The sequence below is a fragment of the Natator depressus genome, chromosome 2 (genome assembly GCF_965152275.1).
Source record: "Natator depressus isolate rNatDep1 chromosome 2, rNatDep2.hap1, whole genome shotgun sequence".
In the NCBI taxonomy this organism is placed as follows: Eukaryota; Metazoa; Chordata; order Testudines; family Cheloniidae; genus Natator; species Natator depressus.
Window position 1 is genome coordinate 110,896,758 of NC_134235.1, and position 19,210 is coordinate 110,915,967.

Sequence of the window (19,210 nt, forward strand, 5' to 3'; positions counted from 1 at the left end):
GTCTAGTAGCCAGAGCCAGAAACTTGAGGCTCCAGTGAAGTAGGGCTGGGAATGGCCTGCCAAAGGAGGAAAAGCCCCAGGCAGGAAGCCCTGGGAGTGAACTGGAGACTTCTGGGAGTGAGCAATCTCCAGAAGACAGACCTGGAATGAGGGGCAGGAAAAGCTTGGGCGTAACCCAACAAGAGGGTAAACCTGACGGACTGTGTTTTGGGACTTTCAGCTTGATTTTGGAACTTTATGCATGTGAATAAACCTGGACCCTCGAGAAAATGTGGTGAATGAAGAAGAAAAGCCCCGGTGCCATTTGTTTAAGAAGCCCTTTGAGTGAGAAATTGTTAGCAGGGCACTGCAGAGCCACCCCTGGGCAAGAGGGAGTGCATAGGAGGGGCCCAATATACGAACCAACTTGCATAGTCTTGTGTGTGTTGTGTGGGTTTTTAACAACAAAAACAGGGTAATTAATGGATTGCATGTGGTGACCATCATGCATTTCCAGTTGTCTAGTTTCCGTTAATGTTTTAGTGCAGAAGTAAAAGTTACTCAAATTCACCCAAAATGTGCACAGCATATTATACTCTGATAAAGATTCTGATCATGTATGGGAAGCACCAACTGCAGTGAAATACTCATGGAAAAAAACAATTTTCAGGACACTCAAATGGATTTGAGAATAAACTTTATAGATATAAAATACGTGATATGAGATATCACTCTGCAGTGCAGCGATATTTTATAAACATCTATATTGTAGCCAGTTATACTGCCTCTAACTCACTGAATTTTGCCTAGATATTCAAGCACATACAAGACAATCATTTGAAAAGTGTATTGAAGTCCAATTAAGTAATTTGTACTGTATACTTTGGATTGAAACAGAAATCCTGTAATGGCCCATAATACCTGGCAGCATTCAAAATGCATATATTTCAAAGCAAGGATTCAACACTGTTTAGCTGAAGACAACATATTGTATAGTCATATATCATTCTCAGACTTCAACGTTTTTACCTCATTGCGGTGCTCACGCAAATGAAATGCTGTAACATTAGCTGTAAGTAGGTATTGTGCAGGTAGGTATTGTGCAAGAGTCTTCAACAATTCGGACTTTTCAATCTTAATCTATTATTCCAGTCAGAGGCCTCTCTTCAGTTAGAGGCGGTCAAATGCGCTGAATAGCATAGGGCTTTCTGTTGAGGACATATGAGCCACTAAAGGAGTCTGATGCTCTTTAACCGCTGATTCCATGTCAATGGTGTTATTCATATGTATGTGGATTACCTATATTATTTTGAACATGTTCTTACCTCTATATATTTAATGGGTTCTTTGGAACAATATCGATCAATAATATGGAACAGGTAGTGAAAATTCTTAAGAAAGCAGTAACCACATTTTAAATGACATTATCTTGGCAATTATTTCATCCAAACTATCAAACTGGGGGATTGGGGTGGGAATACTACATGCTCTCTCCCTCCCTCCCTCCCACCTAAGTTCCCTCTAAGCTGTGCGGCTGCGCAGTAGGCTATAAAGGGCTATGCACCACAGGGGCCTGGAGAGGAGAAAGGTAGGGGGTCGGTAGGAACTGGGGAGGGGAGCAAGTTGGGGCTTGCAGGGCTGCCGTGGGCCTTTCCTCCAGCCCCGGAGCTTGCTGCTGCTGCCGGTGGGGCGAGGGCTGGGGGGAGTCCTTTGGCCCCAGCCCCAGGGCAGCCTGCACCCCAAACTCCTCATCTCTGGCCCCACCCTGGAGCCCTGCCCCCCTCCCCCATACACCAACCCTCTGCCCCAGCCCTGAGCCCCCTCTCCCACTCCAAACCCCTTGGCCCCACCCCCGCCGCACATCATGTCCATATTGGTGCATATTATAAATTCATTCCGCATATGGATATAAAAAATTAGAGGGAACATTGCCTCCCACTCACCTTGTTTCAACTAGCAATGATATCAAATGTGTTTGTAGAACACCCATGGATAGTGCTCTCAGATTGAGCTGTTATTTTACATCAGACAATAATACTCACTTTATAGGGTCAAATACCTGCAAAATCTTCATTTACAAACAAAACTGCTTTTAAATAGACAGTGTTAAAGTATTTAAATGGAAGCTATTTTTGGTACACTCTTGTCACAATTTAAAACTAGCCAAATGGATTTCTGTCCAAAGACCTGTCCAATTTTAATCCATGAAGGATTTTTTTTTATGAACAGCGACAAACCCCTAAGAACAAGTTTCTTAATTGAAATAGCATAATATCTTTATAGTAGTGCATCCCAGCACAACTGTAACACATAAGCACATTATGCATATAATTAAAGGTAGAAAAAAATCAAGGCACAATACATTATTAAAAATATAAATGCAGTATGCTTTTTTAAAGCAAGTACTCTATACACAAATTTGATCCTTAAAATTAAAATACATTAAATGTACTTTAAGTACCTTGGTTAAGCTGTTCCTCCACTTGCTTGAGTAAACCAATACGTCGGATCTGGCATGAGTTGTTATTGCTTGAGTGTATAGTGGTTTTTCAGCTTTTTGTTTCGAATTTAGGAGGGAAAGAGCAACCTTTGTTGACAAACCAAGTGGATTGGGATTGTTGAGACTAATAGTCCAAGTAGAATATGCTGAAGTTTTTTGGTCATTTTGTAGCAGATGTAATGGCTTTCTTTTTAACAGATAACACCATGTAAAATTTGTTGAAGTCTTTAGGCTTGGAAATGACAACCGTTGTGTATCCCCTGCATTTGCCACAGACAGAGTGGTTCCAGAGTTTGCTTGGCCTTGGGTATTAAAATTTGTGTCCTCATTATTAACCTGTGGGGACCACCTTTCTTGACTGTTACTTAAAGCCTTCAGAAGAGAAGTCTGATTATTCACTGCAGAAGGTTCAGATGGCTTTTTAACTTCAAAACTTGGAGGTGCAGAAGATGTAAGATTTTCAAATTCTGGTGACTCCTTTATGGTTTCAGAAACTCCAGTTTTAACACTTTCAGATGAATGTTGGTCAGTCAACAGCACATCTGGTGAATTGCTATCTTTGCTGCTTTTTTCATATTGTGGAATAACATCAGGCTCTAATAAGAGACCTTCAAGAGGCTCTGTGGTGCAAATCTGTCGCACCAATACTGGTTTCTTTTGCCTATTAGGGTCATTGGCTCGAATGTTCAATGGATACATTGATCTAGCATCTGTTGTGCAAGCTGCTCCACTTTCATCTTTAACACGCTTTTGGTGTTTTTCCATGGCAATATCTAAACTATTGGCTGGTGAAAGCATGCGTTTACTTGATGCTGTAGCTTCTTGTTGGGGGAAGAGTCCACTAACTGGCAATTTCTGAATAATATTCAAGGAACTTGACAAAGGTGAATTTCTGCTTCCAGTCTCAGAAAATGAATGATCAAATAGAGATGCTGACTGTAGATTTGGCAAAACCCTCTGATGATCTCTGTGTAATTTTGGCAGCGGAGTTTTCCCTTCAAGAGTTGGCACTGTCACAACATTTGTTTTACAGACAGACGAATTTACCTGATCCTGCGTCACTAAAATTTGGGGAAGAGGTGTAACAGTAGCAAATCCATAAGATGGAACATTACTATGAACACGAACAGGCACCACAAAAGGTGGGATTTGATATATTTTACCACTGGAGTTTTCAGGTATCATATGTTTTTGGGGAGGCATTGAATACAGATTAGACATACTGTCAGCTAATTTAGTAGGTACAGATAATGAAGTCCCACTCTGATCCACACTAATTTGACTTGGAAGAGTGTGGATTGGGAAAGCAGTTGTTATTGGTTTAGAAGAATACGACGTACTTACATGCAGAGCTTTAACTTGAAGCTGATACTTGGGAGCAAAGTAATACTCCTTTTCAACAGACTGACAAGAAAAAGTGTTTGTGTCTGCTTGTTCTCCTGGGGCCAGTACTTTAAGAGAAGTCTGTGAATGCTGTGTTAAGAGCTGCTGTCCCTGATTATGCAAAACAGGACCTAAAGGCTGCTGAACAGAAGGGAGGCTAAGAGGGTTACAGTTCTGAGTTATTGATTGAGACTCATGTAACGGCTTAGAGTAAGTCTGTGAGTGCTGAGAACTTGAAGGAAACTCCACTGAAGTTCTACTAGAGGTCTTCAGCCTGTGAAATGGTACTGTAGACACGTCTGTTGCATGAGTTATTTGAAATGAAGATGAAGATTTAACTTGAGGCAGATGGTTTTCTGGAGCAATATTTAAAGATATTTGTCTTACAAGTGGCCCCCTCCTCCTTTCTAACAGAGGCACATGTCCGGTAACTCCACAGCCAGAAGACAACTTTGGAGAGGATCTCTCTACAAGTGGCGTAGGTTTTGATGAAGACATATTTCCACAATCAAAAGATTTACTTCTGTAATCTACAACCTCCATGGATGGTTGTGTGCAGTTAATTTGTTCTGATGCAGCACGTCTCATTTCCCTGCAAGTAGGACCAGGCACACCAAGTGTATTTGAGCCAGCTGGAATCGTAAGGAATTCTGATGATTTATTAAGATCTATTTTGGAAGCATTCTCAGTTTTAGAAATTTCTTCTTTATCAAATGAAGCTGAGAAACTAGAGGCATGAGATAAACTACTCTCCTGACTTAAACTTCTAGAAAGTGTGGAGTCAAAGCTTGATTCAGCTGAAGAATGCTCAATTTCAGCCAACCGGATCCTTTTCTTCTTCGGTGGCAGTTTTTCTGTTGGCAATTTTGACAGAGTTTCACTACGCTGAGGCCAATTAAACTTCTCTGTTTTTTCCTGATCACTGAATTGGTTTTCCTGGTCCCTGTCTGGTTCTTCCGTGACCAGTATTTCAGGAACCTGGATGTTATGTTGGCGAACTAGTTTCAATGGATGCATTACTGCATTTCTTTCATTAGAGACTATTTGACTTTCCTGAAGTTCTACTCTGGGTGCTTCTGCTGACACTGACTGATGATGCTGGGAAGTATTCAGATGAGAATGCCTTTCCTCTTGAATTACAACTGTGTTCAAAGAATGGTGCTTCTCAGCCTTATTAACCTCTTGAAAAGAAACTGGTGAAACTCTTTCAAAAGATTCTGATTTCTCAAATGAACTGGGTCTGCTCAATGAATTAGTGTGCTGTATTACTGAAATGCCAGTTCCTTGTCTTTTCAACTCTACCTTTTCTTGTGCAACTGAACTTGTCTGCTTTTTCATAAGTGGAGAGATCTTTGGCTCAGTGGTTTGTTCTGTGCCTCGAGCCACAAGCTGAACTTGAGACCTTTGAAGCAGAATGCTACCATGCTGTTGTGAACCTACTATTGTTGCATTAGGTTTAGATATACTGGGAAAGTCTCCTGGCTTACTTTGACCCTCTGTACTCTTTGATGGTATCCCAGTATCATTTTGCTGTGGCTCGTCATCATCGCCAACACTTTTCATTTTCCTTCTTTTTCGTATCTGCGGTGTCTGCTCCCAGACACCAGTTGAACTGGCAACTCTGTAGTGCAGAATTTGAGGTTGTGTAGTGCTGGGGACTATCTTATGTTCAGGCTCTCGGATAGCTGCCTTGGTTTTTGGTCCATGCAACTCTGAACAATAAAACTTTTTGTGGTTTTCAAAATTCTCCAGTTTTCTATATCTGTTTCTGCAAGTTTCACACTCAAACATTGTCCCTCGCCCTGGATGTGACTTCTTTACTTTTTCCAAATTTGATACTTGTGCAAGTGACTTGCTCCTTGGTAATGAGAGTTCATTAGACAAATTGCATCCATGATAACCTTCTTCTACAGATCGTGCTGGGCCGAGAGCATGGCTTTCATTAGTTGAGGAGTCTTCTATTGCGGTCTGTCTAACAAGAGTGCGAGTATGCCCCCCTTGGTGCAGTGGAGTGACAGGTCCTGATATAAAGACATCATCACACAAAGAGCCAATTTTATCATCAAATGATTGACTTCCTCTAATTGGATGAGGAGGTGGTATTAAATTTGCAGGTACAGCTGAATAGCTGGTAGTAGGCATAGAATTACTTCTGGTTATAGGTAAACAGTCAAGGGACGGTACAGACAGAAGAAAAACTTGCTTTGATTTCTCAGTTGGTGTGAAAGGAGACTTTGGGATGTCAGAGCTTGAACTAGTTCTTCTTCCCATCGGTTTTAAATCAAACTGGAAGGAGTCTTTAAATATGTATGATTTTGGTGAGTCTATACTGCCTCTTCTTGAAAGAGATGTTCTTCTCGGTTTCACACTGTCCAACTGTTTGTCATCCACTACAGCTTCGTTATCCGATATTAACTTTGAGATGCGTTCCTCAAGTGTTTTTGTTGCCATTGGTGGTCGCATTTGACCAGAGAGAAGTAAATGTTTTTCAGCACAAACTGTTTGTACAACAGATGCCACTGTGGCACTTATTCGTGGCACAGAGGGCAGATTTTTATTTGGGTCTTTTTCAGAGACAGGCAATCCCCTGACAAAAGGAGTTGGTGAACTCATTGTTTGATCTGCACTCTCAGAACGTGAAAAGTAACCAGAATCAGTGCTACCTAAACTCCTAGGGCTCAAAAGACATTTTCCTTGTTCCTGGGAACAATCCGTTGCCTGTTGTCTTTGTAACTGTGCATGCACTGTTCCTACAGCAGACCCAAGCTGTTCTTCTAATGAACCCATTTCTATTTTCTGGTGGTGCTTACCATCGGTTTCCTTGAAAGAGACCATGTGTGTTACATTTGATTTTATATTTGTAACTTTAAAATCTCCTTGTCTCTGTGCTGCAGCAAGCTCAGGCGTGGAGTCTGTTACTTCTGGACTATCAGCCCTTAAAGGAGAAACATTCACAGGATGAACTACTACTTTAGGTAACGCTGCCCTGACTTGTGGTTCTGTGTCATGCAATGAAGAGTCACCTATTATATAGTTTGGATTGCTTAGTGGAATGGGGCTACCTTTCCGCAACGTTTCAGAATTTGAAATGATTTTCATTATTTGTGCAGGTTCCAGTTCTAAGGATCCTTGATCATCTTGTCTTTCATCAGCAGTGCCTTCATCTTCACTTTCACAACTTTCTTCCACATCTGAATGAATACTAAGTGCTTTATCTGATTCATGGGATAGGAATAAACCACCAGAGTCCGGTTGTAGGACAAGTCCAAGTTTGATTGCATGTGCATGAGATTTTTTGTGCTTATATAGATTACTTTTGGTTTTAAATGAAAATCCACATGTCACACAAGGATACGGTCGCTCTCCTGTATGGGATCTGATATGCTTTTGGAGAACACTAGGCTTGGCACAAGCCCTATTACAATACTCGCAAACATATTTTCCTAGTTTTTTAGGTTTCTGGTCTTTCAGCAGATTACATACTTGTTCTACACCATGGTTGACAACTGATGCTATTTGGGCTGAATTATACAGGGGAGCTACAGGTAAGTGTGTTGAATGAGATGGATTAATTGACAAAGATGAAGATGAACTAGCTACTAGCTGGTTTTGAGGAAAAACCTGAGCAACAGTAGAAGAGGGGGGGTGTACTACAGAAGAGGTTACTGCTATACTGTATATCTGTTGGAGTTTGGGGTTTTCTTGACCCTGCTGACGTACCAGTGATCTAGTGAAACCTGGACACACAACAATCTGTTGATTTTGCTGTCCAGTTTTAGCAATAAATTGTTCTTGTGAATGAGAAATTGACTGGGTCTGTGCTTGTTCACTCTTCCCTGACGTTACTGCATGCGCATTATGTGAAGGGTAGTAGTGTGATCCAGCTACAAACTCTTGCTGTGACAAAGAAAAATGATTTTGGACACTCATTGTATTGGATGTGAGACTTGAAGAGGCGCTTGTAGTTTTATTTGGTCTCACTTTTTCTATTTGCATCCCACAAGGAGGACACTCTTGTGCTAAGATGTTCAGTTCAGGCTCCATAGCTTTTAATAAGACATCAAATGCAGTACTTGTACCTGAGGATGAAGTACTACAATCAACAAAAGTAATACATTCATTATTGTCAGTCTTTGATTTACTTGACAAGGAATTAGAGAGAGGCTTCTTCTCTGGCAAGTTTAATTGGCTTGTATCACAGTCTTCTGCTGTCCATTTACTCAAATCCAAGGACTTACGTAACAATGAAAGATTTGTCTGCATCGATGTCTCAGATGTGACTGTTTCATCAGTTACCTTGCTACTATGTGTTTCCCCATTTTGGTTCACACATTGTTTTCCATTTTGTACAGGTAACTGATTCTTTGCCTGTAAGTGTTCCGAAGCATCAGGAAGAATTTTAGATGATGAAGATTCTTCTACATTTTGTTTATGCTTGGCCTGAGGGGGGTTTCTCAAAGGTGATTTTGGTATCTTTTTCAGATGGTTTTCAGTTACAATCTTTTTCCGTTTCACGCCTTTAACTGTATCTGAAGTTCCTCTAGTACCAGCCTCTGAGATATGTTAAAACAAAACAGAAAAAGAAATGGTAAATTCACATAATCACTGTATGAATTATTATTACAACACAAATACATTATATCATCATAACAATGTAATGACATCTTACAATTTTAACAAATCTAGTAAAACATTTCAACATGTTCTAAAATGAAAATGGAAATAGTTTTCATTCCACTACAAATTATTCAGAATTAACAAGTCTGTTTGATAGTCCCATACAACACTTGTCTTATCATGAGCATTAAACTATCTAGCAGAGAAGGGATGGAGATAGTTCCTCCAGAGTGTTCCTCATTTCTAGGGACTGAACATGCTGAAACCTGTGCCTGTTGTCCTGGGAAGCAAGAGCTGAATTTTGATTCTGTGACTTGTGTTGCTAACACACTTAAGACCAGCCCCATGTTTCCCACTGTTAACATTTTATCTTCTTAGCTGCAAGACCTCTCTCTCAGCTACTAATGCTAGGCTTCTTTTGAGTAACATCTCACTGCTGCATTACGATCAATAATAGTACAGATGTTAACTGGGCAATGCTGTTTTTACCATCATGTCACCCAACTTTGTCATTGAGGAAAATATGATTGTGTGGTTAAGACACTGGGACTGGGACTCAGAAAATCTAGGTTCAGTTTCCAGTTGTGCTAGACTTCCTATGTGACCTTGAGCAAGTCACTCAAGGTTCATCAGGAACTGAGCCTCCCAGCCCAGGTCCACAAACTTGTGATAACAGGGCTTGCGCTAGCATGCTAAACAGCCACTAGATGTTGTGGCTCAGGCTAGAGCCTGCAGGAGGGGGCTCTACAGAGCTATTTTTAGCATGCTAGAGCAAGTCCTGCTAGCACAATTCTGTGGACCTGGGCTTAGAGGCTTGCTCCCAGATGCAGAGCAGACATACCCTTCGGAAGAAATTCTGTCCCCATTTAAGTCAATGGCAAAATTTTTGTTGAGTTAAATGGGGTGTGGATTTCACACTAATCTATCTGTGCCTCAGTTCCCAGTCTGTAAAACAGATATTTTCCTAATATTTTCCTGCTTCACTGGGGTGTTTTAAGGATAAATTAAATGTATGTGATGTGGGCCACACAGAGTACATCCATGTGACAGGATGGCAAAAACACTATGACAGATAGGGCAATTTCCTGAAATATCCTGTACTACTGTATTAAGTTTATCTCTTATTGTGGGCCAGGATTGTATGTAATCTCTATACGGGAAAATGTGACAGATGTAAGAACTAGGAGTTCTAAAGACTATACTGAAAATGTGCCAGAAAAGTGTGGACTTTGGAGACAAGTGTTCAGTTGATTTTGGGGGGAATTTTTAGGGAGAGGCAAATGTAAAGTCCACAACTCTGGTTATGCAAAAACCCAGCCTTTTAAAGCTATACCCTGAGTAGATGGTTATTGTCTGTTGATTACTTGTTACAGAAGGCCAAGGTAAAAGGCCCAAGCTATATAAAGAAGCAACTAATCTGCCCAGCCTTTGTTCTGATTCTGGAGTGAAGACAACTGTGAACTTTAAACAACGATTTGAGGACTTCAGTAGCTCAGACATAGGTGAGAGGTTTTTCGCAGGAGTGGGCGGGTGAGATTCTGTGGCCTGTGTTATGCAGGAGGTCGGACTAGATGATCATAATGGTCCCTTCTGACCTTAGTATCTATGAATCTATAACTTGTAACCATGGGGGAAAATCCAGTTGTGGGTTTAACCTACCAGAGCCCTATGTTGGTATTGGGGGTGACCTCCAGTGTTCGCTCTAATATTTTACATCCATGTGTGGAATGAATTTTGTTATGTACACCAATATGGAGGTGATGGGTGACACATCACCTTCATATTGGTGCACATAACAAAATTCATGTGGTGGGGGTGGGGCCGAGGGGTTCGGAGTGCGGGAGGGGGCTCAGGGCTGGGGGGCTGTGGCTGAGGGGTTTGGAGCGTGGGAGGAGGCTGAGGGCTGGGGTCAGAGGGTTGGGGTGCGGGCTCTGGGGTGGGGCCGGGGATGAGGGGTTTTGGGTGCAGGCTGCCTCGGGGCTGCGGTGGGGAGAGAGGACTCCCCCCAGCCCTCTCTCACCGCAGCAACTCGGGGCCGGGCGAGAGGCACCTGTCCCCAGCCGCTCTGGTGGGGCTGGGCCGGGTCAGGCCAAGTGAGGGGCTCCTCTCCCCGGCAGTTCTGGCAGGCCTGGGGGGGTGCCTTTCCCCACCTGCCAGTGCAGCCCTTGAGAGCCTGCCGCGTGGCCATGCAGCTTACAGGGAATGTAGGTGACCTCTGGTAAGATTTTTAGCGTGTGTGTAGCAACTTTTATTGTTATATGTTTTCTCTGCAATGCTTTTACCTAAAGAATAAATGTGCTTGCTTAGAAGGAGCTGTGTGATAACTTATAACTGTGGGCAATACACTGGGTATAGCCCTTGGAGAGGAAAAAAGGCCTAGACACTGGTCTTTTTAGGTAGTCTGGCTGCTGGGAATATCACCATGTAAGTAAGGCAGGGAATTGTTCAGCCTTAAAATCCCCAGTCAGCAGGGAGTGAGATGTGGGTCTCCGCAAGAGAGGTGACTGGTAGGAGCGGGAAGCCTAAACTGGATGCCTTTGGTGGACCATAGAGGGGAAATACAGGTACAGTGGCCCTGAAACTGTGACAAACTGATTGGGTTGGATGGGTGGACCATAGATATTAATTTTTTGAAACACTTTAAATTTTTTTGGCCAGTTAAACCTAAAAATAATGGCTTAAGCTACAAACTTCATTATTCAAACTTACTTTATTATATTGGTTTTCTATGCAAACAAGTACAGAGACTTGTGCGTGTCTGTAGGCTCTAAATTTTTAGTTTTCGAATTAGAGAGGCTTCATCAGGTAACAATTATTTTTTAGCCTACCTTATGTTACTTTAGAATATTAAAACTGCCAGAATGTAATTCACTTGTTTATACTATTTACTGATTTAATTTCTTTCAGTTTAAGACCATGAAAATAAGACTAGTCAGTTACAGTAAATCCTGTACTACCAGGGAAATGGACCAGATGACTGAACAGGTATTTTCCATATCTAGACTCTCTGATTAGATTAGATTGAGAGAGATTTTTTTTTCCCCTGAAAACTATTCTTGCTTGTTGATGCTGTAAGATATTACCAAATCCACTATGCTGGTATATATGAAATTCTGCAAAGAAAATATAAAGAAACTGAGCTATTTAAATAATATTTTTGCATTTATAGCAACTCCTTTCCAGTCATGGTAAAATTAAGCCTTCATTTTGTGTTTGTTTAAAAATACAAATCATTATAGTGGAACAAATGAAGCACTGAGCAACAAATTTGTTTTTCTGTCAGGACTGTCCCCCCCGCCTCTACATTTGGCAACAGCGAGGAATGAAGACACCTTCCTTCATGGTTATTTTTGTGACTGGATTTATCAGTATCTTTTCAGATGAGCTACTACCACAGATGAATGAAATCAGTCAAGTTTAAAATTTTCCATTTGTGTATTCATGAAACAAAACTAACAAAATTTGAATTATTTCCATATTTAACTACACTTGTTGCTCTATTTAACTAGGCATATGCTGGGAGTTTCAGGGCTTTCCTGAATAGCAAATGATTATAATATCAAGCAAAAGTATAATTTTGTAGCATAGGCATATATTATTCTGTACGGAGCATGCATCAAAGCACAGCGTAACACAGCACATATAAAATAAAAATAAATAGTAATATTTACTCTACACACACACTCACGTGTATATGAAACTTGCTGTTATGTACCTTTGTTTACCTCATCTCTGTATCCTATTCTAATCTACTAAATATTTCTCTATTCCTAATGCACAAATATCCAGAAAATCAACACCACCACCTCAAGTAGCATTGTTGATGGTTATCCCAGTGGAAGCTAATAATTGTATATGGGTGCTCTCTCACCCTTGCAAACCTTTACAAATAAACTAGTAGGTCACTAGCCAGAAGACTTCCGAACTGACTGGTGATGCTCAAAGTGAAGGAAAGGTACGGGAAGAGTGGGAGGCAGATGCCCCTCAAAAGATTCCAATGAATGGTAGTTTGAGGGGTAGTACTATGGGCTTGTATACACACGGAGTTATTCAGGAACAGCTATTCTTGAGTAACTACATGTATGGGCACTTTTCGGAAATAAGTGTCCACTCCATACTTTTTCTTTAGCTAAGCAGCAACAAAGTGCTCTTATTCCAGAGCATACAGACAGGCGAAGAATTTTTACAATTAACATCCCATTGAGATGAATGGTGGCAGTCATACTTCTAGTATGGATGAATTCTGCCTCCTCTGCTGTACATTGAGAGTGGCTCTTGCAGAGGCATCAGTCTGCTTCTATTCTGCAGAAGGTGGAAAGCACACATGTCATATATGCTTCCTATATTTCAAGGAGACCAGCAGCTCTGGAGGGGACTGTGATGTGCCGCAGGGCAGTTGGGAATTAGTGGTGGGATTGGCAGATTCAACGTAGATCCACAAATCATCCTGTGCCCCACGTATCAGGAATATAAGTGATGCAGAGGCAGCTTCAGTCTGAAGCTATAACAGCAGACCAGAGCAGCTGGGAGAGAAGGCGAGGAAATAGAGTCCCTCTCACTTCATCTCAGAGAAATGCCCCAGCACATAGCCTGGCTTTTTGGACTGTGTGGTGGGGCCAGAATTTGGGTATTAGGCAGTTCACACGCTTGTTTCAGGCTTGATGTCTGCACAGAATGCTTTAGTTTACAGCCAGTTCACATTTAGAAGATTTTCTTTACCTTGAGGGCTAAAAACATTTTTCTATATAAACAAAAACATGGATTCGGCAGAAAAGGTTATTCTCTCCCATTTGCTAGAGGAAATTTAACCACAATGAGTTGGCAATGGATTGAGCAAGTTCCACACTCTTGTAAGGGATCCACTGCCTCTGGGGGATGTCACTAGAACCTAGTGCCTCTGAACTCTAGAGCCACAGGAGCTCCTGCTGTTCTTGTGCACAAGACACAGACTCAGACAGGAACCCACGGTAATACATATGTTTGGATAAACCATGTATTTAGTGCTTTATCACAAACAACTAAGTGACATCCAAAATATAACTGCCTTCATTAGGATGCTTTATTGTTTCAATAATATTGCAATTAACTGAGCCTTACATCGATAAATTGCCATCAATATTACTAATGATGGCTTTTTTTTTTTTTTTTTTAAGATGCAGCATTTATTGCCAGTTTTTTTAAGCCGGGGTCAAACAAACAAAACAGTTGACATGAGTCAGAGAAAATATTAAGGTAATTACAAAAAAAAAAAAAAAAAAAAGGCCCTGCCTGCACTAAAATTTTAGCTGTGATTTTGTAACCTGAAAGAGGCTCTGTCATGTTAACAGGTTGCAAGGAACACAGCTCCACTTATACACATACTGCAGCTTTTCTGCGATCAGAACCATACCTCCACACCTATTGTACTGCCTGCATTTGTACGAGAAAATCTAGGCAGCTCACCTGTAGCAGAACGGCTAGCGTGCCCATGGAACAAGAACATAGACCTGGTCTGGACTAAAACGTTAGGCTGGCCTAGCTTTGTTGCTCAAGGGTGTGAAAAATCTACTTCCCTGAGTTATGTAATTAAGACAAATTAACCTCAGGTGTAGACAGTGCTAGGCTGACAGAAGAATTCTTCTGTCGACCTAGATACAGCTTCTTTGGGGAGACGGACTACCGATGCCTATATGAGAATCCATTGACGCAGGTATTGTGTACACTTGAAGCATCATAGCAGCACAGCTGCAGCATTTCACGTGTAGGCAAGCCCAGAGTGGAAATAAGCAGCATGAAGAGGAATGCCCCAGCGGCCGAACATGTCGTAGCACAAGGGTAAAATGTCCTGTCCAAACTGCTACAAACCGTGTACTAAATCAGGAAGGCAACCACATGCCACTGGTAGGAAGAAATGGTGCTAAATGACTCTGGTTTGAAACATGTTGTGTGAGGACACACATCATATTTAGACCCAACCACGTTAGTAAACTACTAACAAACTTGGTTAAAAGTTATAGAGTGGACAGGGTCTTTTAAGACAAGTACAAATGCTTCAACATCTGACCTGCGCCTAGCTTCTATCAATTCAGTAATTAGGAATCTCAAATTCACTGTGAAAATAATCTCAAGAGTTTTGGAGGGTTATCTAGTGCCATATTTTGTAAAGACATACTAATATATGGTGACTATATATTTCGGGGGGGGGAATGAAGACTGTGTAGAAATGCTCTCACAAAAGGCAAACAACTTGTAGAAATGGTTTATAATTTGTTTCATTCTTCAGCAATCACTGAAAGTGGGATTTTCATACTGAAAGAACTTTGAATCAGCAGGAATTATGAGTCATGCTGCTTGTTTTTATTCTTGGCTCTGTCATTGACTCCCTCTGTGATCCTGACCAGGGAAGGTGTTAAAATGTACCTCAGTTTACTCATCTATAAACTATTGTAAATAAAGCACTTAACAATGGTATTCTGAACTTCAATTGTTTTCAGAAAGTTTTGAGATCCTCTGAAAATAGGCACTATAGAAAAGTGAAAAATATTCATCTTATGCTTGCTAATTGCACAAGCTACAGTATTTTTATTTTTAAAAGGAACTGCTCCCTTACAGCCAATCTTCACCTATATTTTTACTTTCTTCTCCCTTTTTGGGTAAATGTTCTTGAGGATATTTCTCTCACAGTTTCAGGGTATCCACACATGTATTCTGCCTGTGGCCCCTTGAGGGCACCCACTTACTGGTTTCCAGCTCCTCGACATCTCTGGGCAGACACCTGTGCCTCACTCCTTCCTAACCAGGGTTTTTCCAGGCTGTACAGTTCCCTGACTAAACTGTGATATCCACAACAAGGCAGACTACCTAAACAGGCCAGGGTCTGCGCTTTCCTTTCTTTCCAAAGACTATGAACAGTGTAATTGCCAGCAGTTACAAATTCCCCCACAAAACTTTCTGAGCACATTTATTCTAAAGGTAATAAAAGTATTACAGAAAAATTGTATTAAAAAAATAAAACAATCTGCACACATGCACAAACATGTATCAGAAGACGCCCCCAACTCCATCCTCAGCCTCTGATAGGTGGGTAGTCTTTCAAACCCCGCAACTGGATTTTCCCCATTTTTAATTCAGAACCAGAACTCAGGCTGAGCAGTTCAGCTCAGGCCTTTGATCTCCATGAACAGACAATGAACCACATCCAGGGCTTAATTTCAAAAGGCTGGGTTTTTGCATAGATGGAGGTGGGGAATTTACATTAACCTCCCCCGAGATAGTCACTCTTATTGAATCAAAAGCCCACTTTTGTCCAGCACATTTTCAATATAGCCCTTTGAACTCCGAGGCCTCACATTACATCTTCCCTCTAGAAAGGTTACATATAATCCTGGCCCACAATAATACACAACTTATTGTATTAAGGTTTTTATGGATATTGCATGAAATAGTCATATCTGTCACAACTTCATTATACAACTGTGTTAATTTACAAAAATCTTTATCAAAGTAATGCAATGTTTGAGATTGATTTGCTTTTAAATAGTAATTACATTTGGGCAAGACAGAAGCAATCAATCACAGACTGATAAACTCCCTCATCAAATTACAAAAGCCTCATCCTTCCAAATCACTGGGCTTCTATGAACGCTAATACTTCCGTTGGCCGGTCAAATGCTTCTTGGTCAAATTCGAATAAAATTTCTTAAAACATTTTTTCTCAGTCTATCTTGCAGTACGGCAGCCGTTGCTAGGGTGACCAGACAGCAAGTGTGAAAAATCGGGACGGGGGTGGGGGATAATAGGCGCCTATATAAGAAAATGACCCAAAAATCAGGACTGTCCCTATAAAATTGGACATCTGGTCACCCAAGCCATCACCCACATGTATCTAGATGGTGAGTATACAGAAAGCAGTCCCAGGGCGCTGTACTGGCTCTCTTTGACTTGTACTTCCATTCTTTCCCATCAGACCCCATACCAGCTTATCTCTAATGTTTTCCCACTATCGTTTTTCCTTGTTTTTTGGTTTGCTTTGCTTTCTTTTCACTTCCCCTTTCTTCTTCCCTGCTCCCTGGTTACTCTCAGAGATGCTGGAACTAGGGATGCTGGGGGTGCAGCAGCATCCCCTGGCTTGAAGTAGTAATAACAACCAAATATATGGTAAAAGCTTTCAGCACCCCTCCTACAAAAATAGTTCCAGCACCTATGGTTACTCTGCTTCATTCTGCATTCAAGTGTGAGCAAGAGACTCTGCCAAGATTTCTACACATTACTTCAGAGACCTGCAATTTGTCAGTTACTCTTTGCTCCATGCACATGAAGAAGAGCAGTAGAATACAAACAACAACCCAGTAATACAACAAACATGACAAATAAAGGAAAAATATAAATTACTTGAATTTTTCTTCCTTTTTATTCACCCAGGAACCTGACACTGGCTTATGCTCCATGGCTCTGTGGCAGTAATTCTTAGAACTGCCTGTCTGAAAGTCTGCTCAAACCCACATGTTCTTAAACATCCACTCTCTCCCTCTCTCTCTCTCAAAAAAAAGCTGTGGGCTTTAATAAAAAAAGAAAGAGCAACAGAGAGCAGAAGCAAGGTATCTACTTCCGTTCCAGTACTACTCTGTGAAAGTTACCTTTTGGATTCATAGTTTTCTGGCTTACAATCGAACAGATAGTACATTATTCAGTTTCTAGTATTTTTAGTTTATTCTTTAGAAGTATTTTAAAACACATTATAAATCCATATACTAGGGCCAACATTTACTCTTAAAATGCCTATTTTCTGAAAAAGAATGCAGTTAAAGATGTGCAAGCCTGTCAAAAGAGAGGCAGACCGTTGCTAAGGGTCTTCCGCAAACTAAAATTAGAAACCCTAGGGACTTGGTATTTTAAAATATTCAAAATATTTCTACATTCCTATATGTGATGTCTATTTAATTACAGCAATGATCTCTGAACCTATTGCAAAACAGTTATGAATCATCCCTGTGAGTGTGTTTTCATGAATAAACAGAAAACTTGAGTGCTAGATACAGAAAGTAAGTCTAAATGGTGAAAGCCAAAGGATCTTCATTTAAATTAACAGCAGACTGCTAAAACCGTTTGTTTCTGTATCTGACCAACTTCTTTAAACCTTATATAGCAGACTGGACATTCAAATAATGACAGAAGTTTTTAAAATATTTTTTTCCTTCAAAGTTGAAAAAAAAATTTAAGTGTCAATACATACATACATATGAAAATAATTAATGAGGCCAAGATCATATTCTACCCAAATTTAGTCCCCAATTAAACAAAACACTTAAACACATGCTTAATTTTAAGGACAAGTAGTCCCTGTACACTAAAATTGATGCAGGGGAAAGGCTGGAGCAATGCTGGGCCAGGAAAGCTCTGCCTCTCAGGCACTGCAGAGCATGTTTCTGGGGAAAGGAGCAGTAGAGAGAGAGCTCCAGTAGCCCAGGCAGGAGGGAGGAGAGAAGCAATTTCCTAGAGGGGCACTGCTCTACTACAGTAGGAGAAGAAGCCCTTTCCACAGAGGTCCAGCTGTGAGTCTGTCTCCTGTCCCTTTAGACATTGCCCAAGAGGCAGTGAGAACTGCGTGCATGGGCATCAGAGGGTCACTTACATTAGTCCTGAGACTCTGGGGTTTGAAGCTAAGGACTACAAGTGAACAGCAACCATGCCGTAAACTGAGCCATTTGGTGTGATAGGAAGTGGCCCAGAGGAAGGTGAGCAGGCGGTGGGCCAAATGTAGGCCATCCCACACTATCACACTTTCAAGGACCCTGGGCAGGCACCTGGTGGACCCATGTCCCCGTACACACCCCAAATTCCCCTATAGATAGCCCTGGGATGGGCAGGACTAGGGGGTTATTGACAAGTAGGCTGATCCAGCTGAACCCCATTCAGAGGGTTCCGGACACATTGAATAAAAAAGGACTGGAGCAGCAAGCCCTGACCACTAGGCCTGCTGACTGAAAAGAGAACCGCAGTACTGTCCCCTTAAAGTTAACAGACAAAATTTTAAAATGCAACTAATGGTTTTGGGTGCCAAATTTGAAACACTTTAAAGGGCCTGACTTTTTTCAGAGGGAGGGTGCTCAGCACTTTCTGAAAATCAGGCCCCTTTAGATATTTTAAGTTGGGTACCCAAAACTGGAGGCACCCAAAATCAGTTGTCGCTTTTGAAAATCTTGGCCAATGGGCTTAAAAAGCCAAGCATGTGCTTAATTGCTTTTCTGAACAGGAGTTTTAAGATTATTTTTTCTTCATGAGGTGAATGAAACCTTAAAAGCCACGTAATCTGCTTTTACATAAATCACAATTGGAAATAAGTCAATAAAACAAAATGTTATTTCAACATTCAAAAGGATCCAATACACTGACTAGAAACCCACTAAAACCTATGAATTTTTCTATTTACCTTAGTGACCATTGGATCAGCTCTCTAAGGCTTGCTTCTTCTACATAGTTTTGGTACCAGTATTACTATTGGTTAGGGGTGTGAATTTCTTTTTAAAATCAAAATAGTTACGCAGGTACCACTTTTAGTGTGGGTACAAAGGTACCATGCTGGAAGAGCTTATTCCTTTTCCGTTATGGGAATAAGCTGTACAGGTATAAGCAACTCCATAAGGTATAGGTGCATTCATGGTTGGTGTGTGTATTGTACTGCTAGAACTGTGATAGTGCAGTTAAAGCAGTCCACACATACAAGCTGTCCAAGCCTTTAGTCTTTGAACCTCA

The 19,210-nt window shown here is 41.1% G+C and overlaps 1 protein-coding gene across 5 annotated transcripts in view; it reads right to left on the reverse strand.

Annotated features, from left to right (window-relative positions):
- HIVEP1 (HIVEP zinc finger 1) overlaps window positions 1-19,210 on the reverse strand; it is a 181,496-nt gene that overhangs the window by 41,263 nt on the left and 121,023 nt on the right. For all 5 annotated transcript variants that reach the window (XM_074944877.1, XM_074944876.1, XM_074944879.1 and 2 more), the window contains one exon: window positions 2,441-8,415. In XM_074944877.1, coding sequence (XP_074800978.1) covers window positions 2,441-8,415 — 5,975 coding nt within the window. The remainder of the gene's footprint in view (window positions 1-2,440; window positions 8,416-19,210) is intronic.